General features: G+C 40.7%; 1 protein-coding gene across 5 annotated transcripts in view; it reads left to right on the top strand.

Moving 5' to 3' along the window:
• Positions 1 to 21,889, top strand: part of LRP2 (LDL receptor related protein 2) — a 164,123-nt gene that overhangs the window by 72,994 nt on the left and 69,240 nt on the right. For all 5 annotated transcript variants that reach the window (XM_029071513.2, XM_029071510.1, XM_029071508.1 and 2 more), the window contains exons 25-35: positions 38 to 415; positions 1,576 to 1,824; positions 3,051 to 3,262; positions 4,465 to 4,649; positions 5,615 to 5,843; positions 6,801 to 6,978; positions 8,887 to 9,015; positions 12,515 to 12,681; positions 15,769 to 15,912; positions 18,498 to 18,607; positions 20,982 to 21,159. In XM_029071513.2, the coding sequence (XP_028927346.1) occupies positions 38 to 415; positions 1,576 to 1,824; positions 3,051 to 3,262; positions 4,465 to 4,649; positions 5,615 to 5,843; positions 6,801 to 6,978; positions 8,887 to 9,015; positions 12,515 to 12,681; positions 15,769 to 15,912; positions 18,498 to 18,607; positions 20,982 to 21,159 (2,159 nt within the window). The remainder of the gene's footprint in view (positions 1 to 37; positions 416 to 1,575; positions 1,825 to 3,050; positions 3,263 to 4,464; positions 4,650 to 5,614; positions 5,844 to 6,800; positions 6,979 to 8,886; positions 9,016 to 12,514; positions 12,682 to 15,768; positions 15,913 to 18,497; positions 18,608 to 20,981; positions 21,160 to 21,889) is intronic.

The following is a 21,889-nucleotide window of genomic DNA, read 5'->3' as shown; positions in this document are numbered from 1 at the left end:
CCTATTTGACATCCCCTTTCTTAAACCTTTCCTCTAGCCACCAGGCCCCCTGGGATGTGCCACCAGAATGAGTTCCAATGTCAGTCCGATGGCAGCTGCATTCCTAATAACTGGGAGTGCGATGGGCATCCGGACTGTGTGGATGGTTCTGATGAGCACCACGGCTGTCTGCCGAGAACCTGCCCCGCCTCTTTCTTCCGCTGCGATAATGGAAACTGCATCTACCGGGCTTGGATCTGTGACGGGGACAACGACTGCAGGGATATGAGTGACGAGAGAGACTGCCCTACTCAGCCCTTCCGGTGCCCCAGTTGGCAGTGGCAGTGCCCGGGCCATAGCCTTTGCGTGAATCTGAGTGCCGTATGTGATGACATTCCAGACTGTCCCAATGGGGCAGATGAGTCCCCGGTCTGCAGTAAGTTTCCTGACAATGGATGCTGTAGTTTTATAAAACCATGAAGTGTAGAGTAGTATATTGTGCCTAGCACCTGAAATAGGTCAGGCACGCGATGAGCTTGGAAATGGATGTGGGAAAATAGAGTTCAGTATTCACCCGTGTCTGAGCTGAATGATATTCCGCTTGAAATCGTCCCCTGTGGCTGTAGGTTGAACCTTCCTTTGTGCTGGTGTTTAAGGAAAGTTTAACTGAGGCTGCTAGCATGTTAAATGAAGTTGGATTCTATCTTTAATATTCTTTTAGATTCTTCCAGCTATAATATTTTCTAATATGAATCAACATGAACCACAAAAATAATGAGGCTGGGAATTTGGGAGCACTGTGATTGCAAATGCTGTGATTGGCATGTGACCTAACGACTGTCCTTTCTTTCTTTCTTTCTTTCTTTCCTTTCTCTTCTTAATCTGTGCTCCCTCTCAGATGAACCCCAGCCAGGTATGATTGAAAGAGTCTTATGCTTTGGGCTGTTCTGCAGTGGTGAAGAAAATGATCTGAACCTTTAAAGTAAACTTAGTTTTTCTCACCGTCCCCTACTCCCCACCCTGCCAACTCAGAACAAGTGCAGAGGACTACCCCTTTAGGCTTCGGTTTAGGACAGGCTTGCAAACAGAAAGTACCTTCTTGCCTAGAGCCATTTTGGCACAAAAGGAGAGAAGTCACATGAAGCAGCTGGTCTTACCTTCCTCCCTCCTCTTGTCCCTCCACTCCACTCTCCATGCCCCCTTCTGACTTGCATGGGTGAGTGATAGTGGTGGAAACTTGTAGGTCTCTCTTGCAGGCTTGAGTTAATGGGGTCAATGAAATCGGCTGTCGTGTTTCCCTTTGGTGAGCCACATCCCCGAGTTAATTCCCCTCTTCTAAATTGGCAGACCGGATCTCGGAGCAGACTATAACCTTAGTAAATATAGATGAGTTTAATGAAGAAAAGTATTGGGCTTCCAGATGATTGCTATTTACCTCCTGGAAGCTGCCCATCTGAAGTTAGCTCTAATGGGCTTCGTGGGGGTTGAATGAAGGAAACATTTTGACTGAATGTCCAATATTTTACTGAAATAAATGAAAGAATAAGCTGTTTCTGACATTTGATTTGTTGCTTTTCATAATCTTTCTTTGTCTAGATCAGGAGAGTTGCTCCGATAACAATGCTGGCTGCACTCACGAATGTATTCAGGGTCCCTTTGGGGCTGAATGCATGTGTCCATATGGATATCAGCTTGCCAATGACACTAAGACATGTGAAGACATCAATGAATGTGACACTCCAGGGTTCTGTAGTCAGCACTGTTACAATGAAAGAGGGTCTTCTAGATGTTGGTGCGATGAAGGATACATTTTAGAAAGCAATGGGAAAACCTGCAAAGCTTCTGGTGAGAATTGTTCTTGAAAATGCATCATGAAGTGGAAATTACACACATGTCAGGAGCCATTTGTAGAGGGTCAGTTTCAGACATTTGGCCACCTTGAGGCAGGAAGAAGCGAGCTGCATCCTCCCTAAGCCCACCCCTACAGACAAGGGGTTGGGTGTGAAACTGCAGGCAACGACACAACGCAGTGATTGCAGTGATGGCATATGAGGTGTTTTGTGGCAGCCTGTGTAAATATATTGAAAAATATCCTTAGAGTAAAAGCAGATGATACATGTCTCTGCTAACAATTTTAATCTGACAATAATAATGATTGTAGTATTTGTTAAGCACTTTTTTCCGGGTAGTATACTAAGCATAGATGTAGATTCAAGGTAATTAAGTTGGACAAAGGCATTGTCCCACATAGGGATGAAGTAGGAAGGAAAACAGGTATTTTAATTCCCATTTTACAGATAAGGCACAGAGACATTAATCAGCGCTTAGAACAGTGCTCCAGTGCTTAGAACAGTGCTTGGTACATAGTAAGCACTTAGGAAATACCATTCTTCTTCTTCTTCTTATTATTTTTATTATTAAGCGACTTGTCCAAGGTCACACAGTAGGCAAGTGGCAACCATGGGTTTAGAACCCAGGTCCTTTGACTCCCAGGTTTATGCTTTGTCCACTAGGCCACACTGCTCCCCAGTCAGAGATTTGCGTACCTTGAATTCCTTAACATTAGTATCACTGGAATGGCTTTGCTCTGACCAAGCCAAATGTACCTGGAAACATTTCAGACCAGAAACATTCCAATTTTACTCAACGCAACACAAACTACATAATACCCGTAGCCTTAGAAAAATGATGCCGTCAGTAAACCACTTGGAGCACATCATAAAAAGTGATGTTCTTTGTCCAACGGCGCTAACAGGTGTAGGTATCAGATTGCTCTGCTGATGGCAAGAACAGTTTTTGAAAGTTTCCCCGCTGGTAGAAAATCGAGTCAGATGCTGAGGTGTATTCCAAGAGAAATCAGCCACAGCAGTAAATTAGCTTTGGCAGAGAACATAACATTGGTAAACGTTCACAGGGTAGCTGCTTATGTAATTTAGTAATGCAGTGATCTTTTCCAACACCATACAGTTCTCACTATATTTGAAAGTGTACTGTGCCACACATATGAGAGAAAATTGTGTTGTTTTTTTCTCACAGCATCACTCACAATTTTTTGTTTGTTTCTCTGACAGCATCTGGAAATCTCCTATTACTTGTGGCAAGCCGAAATCAAATCGTTGTTGACAATATGACCGCTCAAGGACATAACATTTATTCTCTGGTCCGGGACGGCATACACATAGTAGCGGTTGATTTTGATTCAATCGATGGTCGTATCTATTGGTCTGATACTAGCCAGGATAAAATCTGGAGTGCTTTTCAGAATGGAACAGACAGAAAAGTAGTACGTTTGCTATGAATCTGTTTTATTCTTTTGCAATTTTCTTTTCATTGAGTTTTGTGTTTCTTTTTATTGTCCAAAATAGGAATCTGTTGAAGTCTTGGACACCAAACAGACATAAATTCAGGGCTTAAAATATTCCCTGTTGGGAATTTCATTTATGGACTAAAGATGTTCTACAGTTTTTGTACACAAGTGTAAAATAAGGGAAGGAGATCAGAAAGACAAGGCTGGCCCACCCCTTTCCTCCCACTTGCCACCGCCCACTCCTTTTACATCTTAGCTGAAACTGTAAACTCCAGGAGGTTTTCCTTGAGTGGTCAGATTAATTCTCCATGCCACTAGCACAACCTGAAACCACTTCAAATTGATCTTGAAATGACATCATGCATTTATGTGTACAAAATTATGTTGATTGTGTGTTTGTCTTGGCTCCTCTATTAGCTGATGAGCTCGTTGAGGGTGGGATTGTCTAAATTCTTGAAACCGTCCCTATTCTTAGTTTAGGACTATGAACACTGTGGGTGCAGTCCATAAATGATACTTTTTGAGGGCTTACAATGTGCAGAGCACTGTCTTAAGCACATGATAAAATACAGTACAACAGAGTTGGTAAGCACATTCCCTAACCATCAGGAGTTTGCAATGTAGAGGGGGAGGCAGACATTGAAATAGATTATTGGATATGTACAAATATAATTCTTGGCAAATATTATCTGCCTGAGAGCTGTTCAGTTTTCAAGGATGCCCCCGTGAGCTCTCAAAGTCCTAAATCCGCCAGTAGCCTAGCCCTCCTCCTTCCTAACAAACTTCTTTCTCGTTCCTGTCCTCCCTATGAAGGAGCTACCACCGCTTCTGTTGCGGGAATGTCAGGAAATGGAGGAGTTGGTGAAGCAGCTAAAATTTTATTTGCAGGAATTTTAAAAAGAAAAAAAAGATTGGGCTGTCGAGCAGATCTTGCCATACAATGTGTTTCAATTGGGAAGAATAGCTACTGGTATAGAAAAGGATTTGCAGAGCATATGCAGACTGACATCTTATTTAGAGGCCTATCCAATAGTTTGTAGTTGAGCTTACTTAATATTTTGCACAATCCTTGGTTAACGGCTACCTGCTGGTCACTTAACTGTTAAGCTTTACCCTTACACTTACCTTGTATTCATTTAACGTCTACTGAATCCACTAACTCTTCTATTCCTTAACAGGTGTTTGACAGTGGTGTCACCGTGACTGAAAGTATTGCGGTAGATTGGGTAGGTCGCAATCTTTACTGGACAGACTATGTTCTGGAAACAATTGAAGTCTCTAAAATGGATGGGAACCACAGGACTGTGCTGATTAGTGAAAATGTAACAAACCCAAGGGGACTAGTATTAGATCCCAGAATTGAGTAAGATTTTTTTTTTTTTGGCTTTGTTTTGAAATGTTACCTTAAATGGTTATAATGGAAAATATCCGGGATTGTAGCTGGTGTCCCAACTGTAGCTGATAAATGTTTGTCATATCTGTGGTCATTTAAGGGCCATTCATATGTCATTTCATCAAGGGCTTTGAAATCATGGTTGTGAGAGGAAAATTGGTTTTCCCATTTCCTCCAATCCAAATGACTTTCTTTACCAAGTTATGTGTCAAAACACTTTACTGTATTATACTTGTTTCTAGAAAAGAAATGATCAATTGTTGTCTTTTAAAAAGTAGCAAAACATTAATTTATAATCTTATTCCTAGTTTTCAAGTAAATGGATGTTTGTCATTTGTAGAGGGGTCATTTTCTATAATTTTGATATCTTATGGGGCTATTTCTTAATACCTGGTAATACTGCCCATAAGTCCATTTCAAACATTCCAATGCTTAGTACAGTGCCTGGCACATAGTAAGCACTTAACAAATACCATTAAATTCAAACAATTACATACGTGTGTAACTGAAGAAAAGACATTGAAAATGAATGAATTGGATTTCCTTTCCTAAATGTGACAGAATATTAAAACTTGAGCAGATGGATATACCCCCCTACTATTTGTATATTGGATATAAATATGAATAATTCATTGACATCGAGGAATTCCAAGTATCAAAAGAGTTCACTCCCTGAAATATGAGCATTCTAAAAATATCCAGATGGCTTAAGATTGCTTTGAGATTTAATGCACTTTAAATACAGAGGGGGCGGGGGGGGGGGGGTGGATTACTGTCATAAGCACTGTGTGTAGACTTTAAAGATTGCTAATATTAATCCATATATCATTTCTTTTCTATAAAGCAAATGATTCTAGGGGCAAAGTTTGTCTTTTTGACTTATTTGCAATTTGCAAATATTTTTCCTATGATCAGGACCTGGTTTCTTTTCACAGTGCTCACCTGATGTTCTGGTCTGACTGGGGCCAAAATCCTCGGATTGAAAGAGCCAGCATGGATGGGACGATGCGGACAGTGATCATCAGAGATAAGATCTACTGGCCCAATGGGATTACCATCGACTATCCCACCAAACTGCTCTACTTTTCGGATGCCTATCTTGATTATATCGATTTTTGTGATTATGACGGAAACCATCGGAAGCAGGTTGTAGCCAGTAATTTGGTAAGAAAAACAGAAAAGAAACAGAAAGTGGCCGAGGGTAAGAAGGCTAGATGTAGTGCAAATGAAAATCCCAAATTAATCTTGGGTAGACTCCCAGACATGGCCCCACTGAAGAGGCTTATTTTAGGCTGCAACAAAGGAAGCATCTACACAGTCCTTCATTACTTGCAGGCAAGGGGGCATTCCGTTCTGAGCCTCGTTAGAAGTCAGCTCAGACTTTGAAACTGCAGGATTAACCCTTCACATGATCTAGTTGAGCTGCAGGTGATCTTCTGAATTCTTTCTCATCCTCTTTAGCCTTGTGTGTTGGTGATGATATGTTATTTGGTAAAAATGATTAGGTACTAGGTATACTCTTATTGTCTGGTTCTTGTCCTGCATTGTGTAGCTCCAGAAGTGACCCCCAGGAATTCAGCATCCAAGTCGAAGACCTACTGAGCCAACTGTAGAGAAATAGAATCACAGACCTGGAAGGGGTCTTGAGTGGGTTAATAATAATAATATTGGTATTTGGTAAGTGCTTACTATGTGCAGAGCACTGTTCTAAGCGCTAGGGGAGATACAGGGTAATCAGGTTGTCCCACATGAAGCTCATAGTCTTCATCCCCATTTTACAGATGAGGTAACTGAAGCACAGAGAAGTGAAATGACTTTCCCACAGTCACACAACTGACAGGTGGCAGAGCCGGGACTCGAACCCATGACCGCTGGTCCCCAAGCCTGTGCTCTTTCCACTGAGCCATGCTGCTTCTCTTGGTTAAGTTGGTTAAGTGGGTCTCGCCCTCAGAAACCCAGGGTGAAGAGCATCTAGCCACACTATGGGCCTGACACCAATCCCTACCTACTGTCTTTGATAGATGGAAGTGTAACTGGGCTGGATGTATTTGGACCCTGTGTTTTTCTGATTTGATTTGTACCTGAGATTTCTAATGAAGCTTTAAATTTCCTGCTTTACAGATCCTGCAACATCCTCATGCCCTTACTGTTTTTGAAGATTTCGTATACTGGAGTGACCGTCACACTCACCGAGTCATTCGAGCAAACAAATGGCATGGAGGAAACCAAAGTGTCGTGATATATAATGTGATGCAGCCTCTTGGGATTGTAGCGATGCATCCCATCCGACAACCCAGCAGTAAGTGAAGCTAGGCAGACCTGACTGGGGGTAACAGTGGATGTTATTTATTTAGAATGTACAGACACAAGAAATGTCAGAAAGGATCAATTATTCCTCAAACCAGAGGTTCGGTCCCTGACAGAAACAACAGCCTCTTGGTGGAATACAGTAATGATGGCCCACCTTGATTTCTGCTCTACGCCTGCCGTTTTACCGCTGAATCACTTGTATATTGGAAAATTCTTTGCTTTCTTCTGGCTTTGGAGGCCCTGAACCCAGGGTAGGCAAATATAGCAAAATAATGCTGATGTAATTTTTTAAAATTACATCTGCACTCTAGCCTCCTGTAGTCTAGCCATCAGGCCCTGTGACCATTCTGGTCTACATTTACACATTTAGTACTATTTGTTTATTGCCTATTATGTGGAGAGCATCACCCTGGCTTGGCCCAGAATTTAGGTTACTACTAGAAGAATGAGGAAAATAAACGTTTTGGATAACTTAAACTACTAATAAAATAGAAACAGGAGCCAGGGATCAGGTTGACCAGCCATCATGATTGCACCAAAAGATTCCATACATTTAATTTGACATTCTTCTCCCTGTGATTTTTGAGTATAGGGTGGTTCAGACCCTGGGCCCTTGTTGAGTTTGTCTACCCTCCCTCTCAAGTAAGCTCAACCACTTTGTGGTTCCACAAGTTTGGGATGTCCAGATCAGTCCAGAGCACCTGGATATCCTGGTTCATGACCCATGGATCTATGATATGTGTCATTTTCCCATCCTATCTCCTTCCCATCCGTCAAGGGGAGAGAAAGGAGAGGAGGGAACCCAGAACCATCTTCCCCTCTATATATATGCTAGACTAGCACTCTCCCTACCTTCAAAACCTTATCGAGGTCACATCTCCTTCAAGAGGTCTTTCTTGATTAAGTTTTCTTTCCCCAACTCCCTCTTCCTTGGGCATCATCTATGCACTTGGATTTGTATACTTTAAGCACTTGATATTCACCCTACCCTTAGCTCCACAACACTAATGTACATATCTGTAACATATTTATGTATATTAATGTCTGTCTCCCCTTCTAGGCTGTAAGCTTGTTGAGGCCAGGGAGAGTGTCTTCCAAATCTGTAGTATTGTACATTTCCAAACATTTAGTACAGTTAAGCACACAGTAGGCTCTTAATACCACTGATCTTAATTTTCCCAGGTAACCCTGGCTCACAGATGGCCTGGTTAGGTTTGACTCCTGCTGTCTGCTACTGGAAGCAAACACACAGGTCCATAAATACAGCATTTTTCCCACTCATCAGAGGGAAAGCATAGCTAAACATCACCAGAGGCATGTGTTTCTGGCTCCTGGTTATACATTGGCATAAAGAATGGAAAAGTTATTTATTTCTTGGTGCTGTTTTGTTGAATGGATAAAGAATTTGAGCTCTAAAATTTAGGAAAAGACAAACTGAAAATGATTCACCCTGATTCTTGGCGTCCTGTCCAGATAACTCTTTGTTGGTTCTAATAAGATTCTCAACTAGCTTTCTCTGTGATCTTGGGCAAATCACTTGTCAAGAGTCCTTCCTGGGCATTCCATGTCTCAGCATGGCCAGTTGAACTCCCCCAAGTGCTTAGTACAGTGCTTTGCACACACAGGTACTCAAGAAATTCTGTTGGTTTGTTCATTGTTGGAGTGACCTAAGGCTGGAGAAGAGGCAGGTGATTGAGGAAACCATGTGTCCCCACACCTTAACAACAGAAGCAGCAGTATTAACCCTGCCTGCTTAGGACAGATAGTTGTAAATACTCTACTAAATGCTTAGAGTCAATCTAAGGGACACTAAAAGCATTACGTTGTCAAGTAGATGCGGGTCACTTTCCAGTGAGAAACTGATTTTCTAGTCATGCTATTTTCTTTTTTCTCTCAGGTATAAATTCTTGCGTATCTGCCCCCTGTAGCCACTTATGCTTGCTTTCTTCATTGGGACCAAGGTTTTATTCCTGTGCCTGCCCTTCTGGATGGACTCTCTCTCCGGATTCTATAAATTGTGTGAGAGGTACGATGTACTTTTTATACCAGATTTATTTGAATCACAAATATTGAGCATGATAAAGTGTGCGTGAAATAGTGGCATTCAGAATGGAAAAATGGAACTTTCTTTATAAAATGATTGCAGGCATACAGCAGTGGATGAGCTTTTTGATAATTGACGAATGTGGAGAATAATGGTGGTAGAATCCTATGCACATGAAGATAGTTCTATGGTAGTTGCACTCAGCAGGGTTAGGACTATGGCCTGATAGTCATTAACGATCCACACACACTGCCACAAAAGCTAGAGGTAAATAGTATCGTGTGTGTGTGTGAAGATGAAGTGATCTATGGCAAAACCTGCAGGTTATGAAATATTGTACATCATTTAATCAGGATGTGTGACAAACTACCTTATTTTTTTTTCCCTTGGTTAGAATTTATTGGGAAGGACTAGACTTTTCTCCTAGGTCAGTGGAAAGTTAAAAAACTAATAGAAGATTCAGTACCTGCCTTAAAGCCCGTACTCCCAGAAACAAGAAAACAATTCTCTAGTGGGCATTTTAGTACATAGAGCATGTTTCTTTTGATTCTTTTTTAAGAAATCCTAAAGGATGTCCCATCCCAAGGTTGGGGAAGTATGGCAGTACAGGAGTAATGAAAATTGGTAAGAGGAAAAACATAGTTCATTTGGGGAGAAAGTTTAATTAAAAAGGCTACACCACCCCTAGAGCAATTAGTCTCATGTTTTATTTTAATATCCTTCCAATTAAATGTTTTCAAATGGAAAACTATATGCTGAAGCAAGATATTTTCTAGAGTTTGTGTTTGGTTTTTTTAATGGCGTGGAACTTACAGCCTGTCAGATCTTATCAGAAAATAGAATTATGTAATGCTGCGTATTCTTTTCATAGTGAAAGATTTTAATTATTGCTAATGGTTCTAAAAGGATAGAGTTTTTCAATTTTGTTTCAGAGGCTTATTATGATCCTAATCCTCGCTGACACTTTGGTTTAGTCTGCCAGCAAAGACTTTCAACAGAAAGATTAGCCATACCCATTTTGGATTCTCTGCTTTCTTTTCATCACAGAAAAATAGATGACTCATTATTTTGGCAACTAGTAAATCCAAAGTTCCTACCAGGACAGGGTTGAAATATGTTAATTCTTGGATTATACTTCTTTTGGTTTTCAAATGGCAATGGTGGTTTACCCATGACTTGGTCTTCTTGAAATGAGAACAGTTTAGCATTTGCAGTTTGGTTTTCAGTTACTGACAAAGGTGAATATGACAGTCATTCTCAACAGTGAAATTACCACTTTTTCCAAGAGTTTTAGGAGGATGGCTGGAGTACTGTAAATGTAAAAGCAAATAGAAAACATATGTTTCTCCAGTAATCTGGGTTTGTCCCAATGAGTGAGCCATCATAAATACCACTCATTCTTTGGAGATTTTTCTAGTCTTGGTAACACCTGATGAGAATGTCCTACCAAGTGGGTTTGTTCCAACTCTGGAAAAGTTTACTATTTAAGAGTTTATGGTGATGTTTCAGCAGAGAGTTTCATGGTTCAGAAAGTAGGATAAAGTAACTTTAAGGTAGCTTGTTGTCAGTGTTGGTGAGTGAGTCAGCAGTAAGTCAATAATTAAGAATGTATTGTGTGTTACCCGGTGCATCATTTTGTCTTGTGCTTGCACCTTGGTCCAGGGTTTGGAGTGGGGAGAGTCATAAGGTTCTCTTCTGTCTGCCCTTTGATATTTGTCTTGGTTCTAGCTTCCTGTCTTCCTTCTCCAGTTTCCACCATCTCTACAGGGTGGTTATGACTTAAAAGATAAAAACAATAATAAAAAAAGACCAATCCCAGTTGCATCTCAATAGGTGATTTCCGATCACTAAAGACAGAATCAAATCTGCATCTTTGGCTTTGTCGCCAAGCCTAGGCCTGCAGACCCATTTTCAGAAGGAGGATAATTACAGGATTCATTCATTCAATCATATTTATTAAACGTTTACTGTGGGCAGATCACTGTATTAAGCACTTGGGAAAGTACAATTCAACAATGAAGATTGAAAAATTCATTTCCTACTTTATACAGAATGTATTTCCTATCTCTTGTCCACCTGTGGTTTCTCCATCTCCCACCTTTCCCTGTGCTCGGTCCTCAAGGTAAAGTCCCTCCTCATTGTTTTGGAATATTCCAACAGCAGTAGCCCATAGTTGCTATATAGTCATGGAGCACACCATAAATGTTATTGGAGGTGTTGGGCCTTGAGGAGTGCAAAGGGATATCATTCAGATGAGAGACTAAGGACACTGAAGAAAGGAGTGGAAAGACTAGGATGAGGGAGACTACTTTAGGCAGGGAGACTCAATGGGGTAAATAAGGATGACATCTGCTGAAAGGGAAATTAGAAGTTCTTTGGGGAATTTAAATATTTACAGGCCTATCTGTATCATGTTAACTTTTGGTTAGGCATCATTCCATCTGAAGTCAGAGGAGAATGCCATGGTGCCTGCTTTCAGAAGATCTTGCCACTGGAAAACGTTCCCTGGTTTAGTAGTTAATGGGTATTGAAGTTACACTGTTTCTCCAGAAAGAGGAGAAATGGTATTTTTTTTGAAGGGCCCTTCTACTCTTGTCAAAAAACAAATGAATGTTCAGACTGTTGCATCATTCATTAGTGTTTATTAGCACTTGCTGTGTGGGTGAGCCAAGCACTGTACTAAGACCTGAGTGAAGTGCGAGGACGATCCTTCAGATAGTCCCAGGCTCAATTCCTAAGAATGAGTGACAGGGTGTCGCCAGTGGACACACAGTGGAAGATCGAACTCACAACAATAGCAAAGTAATATAGGAAAAATGAATAGCAGTTTAATAATAATAATAATAATGATGGCATTTGTTAAGTACTTACTCTGTGCCATGCACTGTTCTAAGCTCTGAGGTAGATACAAGGTCATCAGGGTGTCCCATATGGAGCTCACAGGCTTCATCCCCATTTTACAGATGAGAAACAGAGAAGTTTAAGTGACTTGCCCAAAGTCACACAGCAGATAGGTGGTGGAGCTGGGATTAGAACCCACTACCTCTGACTCCAAGCCTGGGCTCTTTCCACTAAGCTACACTGCTTCTAGTTTAGAGTACCACCCAGCAAAAGGCACAATTTGGGACTTTTCAGTCCAGACTCCAACACTGGCAACCTTTGAACATTCTCAATGGTTGGCAGGTTTGATTGCTGATTTGCTTCCTGCCTCCCCGGCTCCAGTAGGATAGGACCAGATAATGTGGAAAGGGGCATAGTATTTCTCGCATGGACCTCAGTGATAGGGTGGAGGAGTAGCAGTCAGAGCCACATTCTGTTGTTTCTTCTGCCAGCCTCTGCTTTTTGGGTAGAAAAAAAAATTAATGTTGACTATTGATTGGTATATTGCATTTATGTTTGTGTCCATTTATCCCACTCTGTTTCTCCAAATGGCTGGGAGTATTAGAATAGAATTTTGATTGATGGTATCCTGTTTTCACAGATGAACAACCCTTTCTCATAGCTGTAAGAGATAATGTAATCTACGGAATTTCCCTTAACCCTGAAGAGAAGACCAATGATGCCATGGTTCCTATAGCAGGAATACAAAATGGTTATGATGTTGACTTTGATGACTCAGAGCAATTCATCTATTGGGTTGAAAATCCAGTAAGTGTCAAATAATATTCTTAATATATACAACTGGTGCTTGTTCTGGAAAAATGTTTGCAAAGGGCTTACATCCCAAGGATTTATTGCCTTTTGAAAGGATAAAAGCTGATGAAATAAATCAGAAGTCCCTACAGTGAACTTCATACCAAGTTTTCCCTAATAAATGTCAACCTTTATGCGTTTGTTTAGGCCCATTCTCAACACTGAATATATTGCATATTCAGTTAAAAATGAAATTTTATTCTGATTCCACTGCTTGTGACTAGTTCTCTGTCTCCACTATTAGAATATAAGTTCCATATGGACAAAAAACACTTATTTTGCTTCTGTTGTACTGCCCAAGTGTTTAATACTCTGCACTGTATTCAGTGGGTGCTCAACAAATAGCATAACTATGACTATCCCATCTATTTTGGAGATTGTTTTTTCCATGAGATCTACCGAGAGCAGCCAGAGCAAGGTCCTGAATGCAACAGGCTATGGGTTACTGATGCTATCCCACACAAGCCGGTGATTAATTTACAAGGAAATTCCTCAAACATGTGCCTCTTCCTTTGTAGAATGTGATACTGTTTTCCTTTATCCCTCCTCCAAATCATTAGGGGGTCAAGTGTTGGAATTTTATTTGAAATTACAAATGTAGGACATCTGTCAGCCAGTGAACATTTATTGATTCCCTACCGGGTGCACACTACTGTCCTGGGTCCTGCATCTGAAGAGTTGCTGTATTGAATGATTTCATCTTCTGGCACTAATGAGAGGGTGACTCCAAGTGGAACATACACCATCTGCTTTAGAGTTTTTTAAAAGCTGTTAATTGAAAAGGTTGTCACAGTGGCCTCTTCTTAAAGCTTTTCTACCTTGTTCTTTGCTCCACTGATATGATCAGTTTTTGCTTTACACCTCCAGGTGAAACCACCAACATAAAGAAGCCAAAAATGTTCCATGTAGGATCAAGGGAAAAACCCAGAAGACTCTCTTTAAGAATATCTAATACTGATGTGTTTATATCTTATTGTTCGAAGAGACAAAGTATACACTGTAGGAATCTGTTTGCTTATCTGAGTGGTGCTGGAAAGGATGTCCCTGAAGTCCTTAGTTTGATGCCATAGATACGTTCTTCAAGAAACCCTTTCGGCAGGCAGAAGGTTCTTCCAAATAGAAACAGCATTTGGGGGAAAGCTAACACTGAGTTGCTGGCATGCAAGCAAATTTCAGTTGGAGGTTGTATCACAGGGCAGAGCTGGACATGCAGTCAGAAGGACCTGGGTTCTAATTCTGAATCTGCAATTTATCTCCCGAGTGAACTTGGGCAAGTCATTTAACTTCTCTGTGCCTCAGTTATGTCATCTGTAAAATGTCCCTGTGGGACAGGGACTGTGTCCAACCTGATTTTCTTGTATGTACACCACTGCTTAGTATAGTGCCTGGCACATGGTAAGTGCTTAACAGATACCATAAAAAAATTCATTTGGGGTTGTATCATGGGGCAGATCTGAGCAAAAAGTCAACACTCACTTAAGACCTTTAAGATCTTGGGGAAACAAAGAAAATATCTGTTACTTTGGCTCCTGGATTGTACTATCCACCCATCGGGTTGAACACACAATGAGAATTCTCAGTCACAATGTACTTCAAGGGGAGGTTTCTGGGATTTGGTGACATCACTCGGGGGTGGAGTTTAGGGTAAATCCAAAGTGCCTCCTTTGGGCAAGTGCAAAATGTGCAATTTATCCCCAATCCACTGATATATTGCCTGCATGTCATCAGTCTAGACTGTAAGCTCGTTGTGGGCAGGGAATGTCTGTTATTGTACTCTCCCAAGCACTTAGTACAGTGCTCTGCATACGGCAAGTCCTTGATAAATACAACTGAATGAATTGATCAGTTGAATTGAGTGCTTACTGTGTGCAGAGCACTGTGCTAAGCGCTTGGGAGAGTAAAGTATAACAATGTAACAGACACATTCCCTACCCACATCAAGCTTACAGTCTAGAGGGATGTCAGGCAATCAATTGGCGTGTCCTGGGCAGCGGTAGTTATTCAGGAGAGCTCTACAACCCCACCAAGGGCCTCCTAACCCCAAACTAATTTTTATAAAGTTTTTGAGATCTGTTTAATGCAATATTGATTTACTCCTCTCTCCTGCTTGGAAACATGTCTGACTGACTGCATATAAATGCTCCTTTCACTGCCAGGTAATCTGGTATCAGCACAGGTTTTTTTTGTTGTTGTTGTTGGGGTTTTTTGGGTTTTGGTTTTTTTTTTTTAGAATCAATAGATTGTGTTAGTTGGGTGAGTGTACTCCTATTTGAAATAGTAAAAGGGGTAGTCACAGATGATAATGGAATTCCTGCATGGGCATTTAGTTTTGAGGACTTCTGGCTTTTCCATTAAGCTAATTATTTAGCAGAGAAGCAATCAGTGTTTCTGGGAGAGTCAATTTAATTGCCTCTAGATTTTATTCTCATACTTCACCAGGAGAATGTTTTTGTTCCTCTTCTGTTGAAACCATGCTCGGAGAGGCTGGGAATTGATTGAGGAATGTTCTGTGCAGAAATAGTGTCTAGCAAATATTAATGAATGATTGAAGATGGGTTTGCAGAGATTTAAGGGCTCAATTTCTGAAACTGTTTTAGGGGACCTAAACGAGTGTTTCTGGGGAAGCCAGGGGATAGGAACAAAAAGACTGAAATACACTTAAAAAATCAGGGAATCGGGGCTAATAAGTTAGATCCTTTCAAGCCTGATCTCTTTACCAGCAGTTGTCTGATTTGAAAGTGTTTGTCACTGGGCCTATATTTTTCAGAAGCCTAAATTCAAAGGTGCACCAGAAAGGAGTGTGTCTACCAACTCTAATGTATCATACTCTCCCAAACACTTAGTACAGTACTCTGCACACAGTAAACACTCAGTAAATATGCCTGGTTGAAACCAAGTAGCAGTTCTAAGCATTTGTTTCTCTTTTCTCTGTGTAAAAATGTCAGGTGTACTGCACTTGCCAGGTGAAAGCAATGGATAAAATATTTTCTTTTGGAGCATGTGTCTTTTTGAAGCACCTCACTTTCCTTTCTTCTTTTGAAGGGTGAAATTCACAGAGTGAAGTCAGATGGCACTAACAGAACGGTGTTCGCCCCAGCATCCATTTTGGGCTCTCCGATGAGCCTTGCTTTAGACTGGATTTCCAGAAACCTTTATTACACAAATCCTGGTGCTCAGTCTATTGAGGTAATTGATATTTTTAAACAATATTTAACCAAGGACTTATTTTTAGAGTATCCTTCTGCAAGATATTCCTCAGAAAAGCAGTCAAAAAAGCAATTTGCTTATCTTTTAGAAGAAATTCACTAAAATGAAGAAAAAAAGAAAGGATATTTGCTAGTACATTTACTAACTACTGTTGAACTTAAAATTCACTATTTTGGCTAACGTAGTCTTGGTGCTACAGAAATGAAAGAGAGGAAAAATGCTTCAGAAGTGTCCTTTTTAGAACTGCTGTTTCCCTTCATCCTATCTCATGTGATTTCTGTTCTAAACCTCAGTTCTGAGTTCTGAAATTGACCACAGCATCTAAGTCAAAGCAGTCCAATAATTCTAGCATAGTTTCTTTACCAGAACAAGTGCAAAGCAGAATTTGTGCATATTCTTAGAGGTGCCGTATCTTTTACTTTTGTTGTTTGTTCTCAGGTGCCCGGTACAGTGCCCTCAACACTGTAGTTGATCAATAAGTATTGCTGTTGGGATGAAATATTTGATCCAGGCATAGAATTCAATCACTACAGAAGGATCTCAGAAGGACCCCTGGATGAATATTAAACACTTTGTTCATACTGAGCAAGTGAGAATCAGATCTAGTATTACTTGCCCATGTGAAGCAAGGGCAAGAAAGGACAAGGGAGGAGTCAATCCTTGATGGTTTTGGATAGGAAGAAGTCCTAGGCATTGACACTAGTCATCAGAATAACAGAATAGCAGGGACTATTGTGAATTGAGCCTGTAAATGTTTTGTGGTTCATTTTGTAAAACAGCAGTTTGAAAGGCTGTAGGGGAAAATACAAGGGTCCTACCCAATTTTCAAGGGAGGAATATGGTGGGTAACTTGGAGCAAATTCAGCATTTCTTCATTCTCTCGCAATAACCAAAAGCCTATAGGCTGAATAAGAAGACAGCCAGTTTAATATGGAAGAATCAAGTTTTTTGGGTGGTTTGTTTTTTTAGCATTTCATAATTTCCCAGAGGATTCACTTCTGCATGATATATAAAAGTACTAGGTTTATCCCCTAATATCCTGAGGACCCTCCACAAGTATTTGCTGATAGTGTTGGTCACGAGAATAGAAAGACTACTTAGCAATGTAGAAGAAAGGATCAGCTATCAAATGTTCCTGAAATGATATCTTGGTACCCTGAAAGAATTAATTTACCCTACCAAGACAAACCTCCACTTTTAGCCATCCAAAATGGCTCAGCTATAATATTGTCTCGAAAAGACCCATGAGAATCATGACCTTAGGATAATTGGTCCCTTTGTCCTTTCCTTGGATAATTCTCTACACAGCTCAAGGGTGTTTCCCAAATTATTTTTTATCTTAGTGATGTGATCTTCCGATGAAAAGTAATAGTTTTATTTTCCTCTCATTTCATTGTAATAAATTAAAAGAAAGCCTAGCAGAAATTGATATTTTTATATCCACTAGAGGTAGCTACAGGCACATTCGCTCAAGCAGGAGTTCTGTAGCCAAAAAATGCAGATGGAAATCAGGAGCCAGTGAGAGAGCCTAAAGTACACAGAAAATGAGGGAAGGAAAACAAAAACTTTTGAAGTGAAAAGAATTATGGGACTTGGAAAATAAAAAAGAACTTGTGGCAGATAGAGAGCTGGGACATCTAAAAATCAGTCAGAGATGCTGATCCAGGATCAGATACAAGACATGAGAGCAAGATGGAATCCTCAGAAGCAAAAGTGGAAGATAGAGGGAGAGATGATTTTCCAGTGACTACCACCTCATCTTCCTCTTTTAAATGTTTTCTCACCACCTTTATCCTTTCCTAATTAGAACAAAGCCTTTCCTGCAGAGGATAATTCCCAAGGGCTAATTTCTTCTGATGTGCAGTAATAAGTGCTGGGAAGTTGATCTCATTCTTTTAGAGGCCCTGAATGCTTAGTGATGCTAGAATCGTAGACTCTGTCAGATCGGCTTGTGACCAGCAAAATTCACTGTGTCTTGATTATAGTTGGCTGTTAAGTTAGTATATTTGTTAAAGAACTTGCTATGATAAGTATTGGGGTAAGGTATAAAATAATCGGAGAGACCTTGTGGTTCTCTGGCCCTCAATCTAAAAGGTAGCCTGTATTGTTAGTGAATGCAAATAAGTGGGAAGAAGTTTTCACATCACATTAGGTACCAAATAATTTGAGGGCCCCTTGAAAGGAAAGTTAAAGGGAAAAAAGGAAATTGTAGGTTCCTTTTCTGCTATTTTGTTGAGTTTGAGATGATTTTCCCCAGTCAGTACTCTTGTAAGTGCCAGTCTAAGTGCTCTTATAAGTGCAGATCTAACTGGTGAGGGCCATTGTTCCTCATGAAAAGGAAGACCTGTTTCCATCTCAATTCAAGCATCTGATGGCTCTCTTTAAATTTAGGAAAATTATTGAGGCTATTTGTTCCAGCATCCTTTTCTCGCAGCCCTAATTTCATCAGATAGTTCACTCTATCTCTGGTCATCTCTGAGGAGTTTGTTACAGAATGTAAGCAGGGTTCTCCTTTTTAATGCCTTGAGTCTTAAATAAGTTTATGGGATGTTCTCTTTCTGAAGGTGCTAACGCTTCGAGGTGAAACAAGGTACAGAAAAACTCTAATTACCAATGATGGCACCTCAAGTGGAGTTGGCTTTCCGATAGGCATAACGGTTGACCCAGCCCATGGGTGAGTGCATCTAATTCCCTGTGTTCTATATATTGCATATATTTGCAATGTTTGAATGCAACATGCTCCATAATTATGCAGTCTTTCTATTTTGTAAGCTGCATCTGGAGGGTTTAGATGTCGGCTGAGGAAAAAAAGTAGGTCTGATCATATGTGTATTATGAGATGTGAGGTTGATTGCATTATTTTTATCAATAAAATCAGGCTTTAGATCAATGCCAAGAAATGACTTTATAGTATTGATCTCTAGGTCAAACAAGTGTTTTTCAAAATAAGTTGAAGTTCTCAATGTTGGGAAAGCAAACACTGTGTCCAGTTACTCTTGCCTAAGCTGCAAAGTAAAACCTCTTTGATAAGAGAAACAATCCAATTTTTAGAAGTCACTGGCTGCCAAGCACACAAATAGAGGGTGAAAATTGGCTTTGATCTGTCATATTTGCCCATTTTCTCCTTGTCTACCCCCATCTTTTTCTCCCCTTCCCCAGCCATTACACCTAGAGAATACAGACAGAAACACTGAAACAGAAAACAGAAAACACTGTTTCCCCATGGACACAGATTCTCACGGAAACCGAACAAAAAAAGGAGAGAAAGAAGGAACAAGAGTATATTAGATTTCTTTTAGCACCACTGCCTGAACTTCATTAGGTCTGCCTTGATTTCTTTTTAGCGCAAGGCAGCAGTTCTTTTCATTGCTAGATTAAAGAGCTCAGAATGTTGCCAGTTGCCAATTCTGTTTGAAAGAGGAAGCAGAAAACCCTACAGCCTATTTCTTGGTGCTGACTCTTGAAAACTTCAAAATAAATGGCGAGCTACTTTGAAGTTTAAGATAAGGAGTCCAGAAGTCCTTATCTTGGGAAGGACAATCACAAAATTGAGCAGGCCAGGTACCGCCCACTAATCTGGCTTTTGGTAGGGTAGGGTTGGCAACTACAGCTGCTGTGGCAGGGAACACTGTTCTGGCAGCAGCCAGCAGAGTGAAGCAGTGGTGGCGACGGGTGAAAGAGCGCCACAGTAGAGTGCAGGCAGGAAAGCCACTGGGAAAGGATGCACTGTGGCCAAAGCTCACTGTCAACAGCTGGCCCCAGTAGCCCGAACAGTGGTGACAGAGGTAGCAGAAGCAAGAAGTCGCTTGGGAGGCTTCTCCCACTCTAAGGTCGTTTCCTTCAAGGGCTTGGAGGTCAGGGCAGAAAGGACCTCGGTTATCAAGGTCTTTAGAGATCTTGTTGGCGACAGGGGAGGAGGAACGGAGTTCCTTACAGTTCCGATTAGACTATGAGCCCATCAATGGGCAGGGACTGTCTCTATCTGTTGCCGATTTGTACCTTCCAAGCGCTTAGTGCAGTGCTCTGCACATAGTAAGCGCTCAATAAATACTATTGAATGAATGAATGAACGAACAGAGGGAAATCTGCCTGATGGCTGCAGCTTTCCTTGCTGCTGCTGCCATTTCTGCCAGAGCAGAGGCCTGAAGATCAGGGAAGCGCTGAGGCTGGGTAAGGACTTTGTTTGAGCCTGGTTGCCTTTCCTCCTCCTCCTCTACTTTCCTTGCTCTCCTCTTGCCTTTTTTTTTTTTTAGTGGTATTTATTAAGCGCTTTACTATGTGCCAGACACTGTATTAAGCACTGGAGTAAATACAAGCTAAACAGTTTGGACAGAGCCCATGGCTCACAAAGGCTCATAGTCTAAATCCCCATTTTACAGATGAGATAACTGAGGCCCAGAGAAGTTGTGATTTTCCCAAAGTCACACAAAAAACTGGTGGCAGAGTTCTTCTGACTCCCAGGCCAGTGCTCTGTCCAATAGGCCACACTCCTCACCCATCTCTCTCTTTTCTCTCTGTCTTTTGTCTTTCCTAGAAGCAAGTATTGTGAAACGATAATGAATTAGAGCCCAGTCTGGGGGTTAGTTACAGACTTTTTTCCCCCCTTCTCAACTTGGGCTATCTGGAATCCTCCCCTAAGGAATAATTCTTTGAAGTAGGAAGGGAATGTTCATTAATGCAGTTATCACATCTCCGAATGGCTCCAAATAACCTTCTTCATATTATGTCTTCCTCCCACTCACCTGTTTCAGGAAGTACAAGGTGGTACATTTTCTACTCTGCCACCACTGGCAAAAATCCTGGTCTTAGTGCTCAGGGGACTGTTTCAAGGACTTGCATCTCTGGTAATCAAGAAAGGGATCCATGTTAATGAACTGTTGTTGAATGCTGCTTTGAAGTGTTTGCTAAACCCAATTAAGGATTATCTTTAAAAGTAAAAAACAACTCTCTTTCTCTCTCTCTCTTTAAACAAGCCTGAACAATAACAAAATGAAAAAAATAATATTCTTTCCCTTTTTCAGTGAATTTCATGTTATCTTATGTTGTAGGAAGCTCTATTGGACAGATCATGGAACTGATAGTGGGGTACCAGCCAAGATTGCTAGCGCTTATATGGATGGCTCTAATACAGTAACTCTCTTCACTGGTAACCTCGATCACCTAGAATTCATTACCATTGACATCAGGGAGCAAAAGTTGTACTGGGCAGTCACCAGCACTGGAGTGGTATGGATGTATTTTGGTCTTTATTACTTATGTAGCTGCTGTAGCTGATATTCTTGCTGCACTCTGAATTCTCCTAAATACTCACTATTCTTGGGTTTGAGGATATAAGGTATCTTTTGAGCCAAGTAAAGACTGGTGAGAAACTCTTGGAAAAAAATCAGAAATATTGCAGTTGATTGAGGTCAGAGTAACAGTCTTCTAGTATATCCAGAGGAGGGTAACCATCTCCCCTGAAGATAGGGCAAAAATGAATAACCTCAAGTGGCAAGAGGAATTAGAGATAAGGAAGGTTAGAGATAAGAAAGAATTTTCTGAATAGAAAGGTGGTAAAAAGGTTGGAATGGGTTATCATGGGAACTTTCAGAACCTCCTTCCCTGGAGATCTTTAAGGAAGAAAAAACAGATGGCCATCTACTTGAGAAGGTTTAATTTTGGTCTCATTTAAGACCAGGGATGGATAGAAAATAAGTAATTCTTACAATAAATCTCTTTGAGATTTCATCAGTGCTTTTTAAGCAGTGATAATTTGAAGCCCATTGCTTACCCCAGTCAGATGGGCAGTTGGGAAATACAAACCTAGAGTAAAATTTGACTGTCCATTCTGTGTTCTAAAATTGACAGTGATGTAAAAAGGAAATGTGAATAATACAGTAATAGGGACAGACTTCAAGTTGTCATTTAGTTGGCTCTCTTACCTTTAGGCTTAAATTACCTCTAAACCACCCCAGAT

This window comes from Ornithorhynchus anatinus, chromosome 9 (assembly GCF_004115215.2).
Source record: "Ornithorhynchus anatinus isolate Pmale09 chromosome 9, mOrnAna1.pri.v4, whole genome shotgun sequence".
NCBI classification, from domain to species: Eukaryota; Metazoa; Chordata; class Mammalia; order Monotremata; family Ornithorhynchidae; genus Ornithorhynchus; species Ornithorhynchus anatinus.
This window is presented reverse-complemented; position numbering and strand designations above follow the sequence as displayed.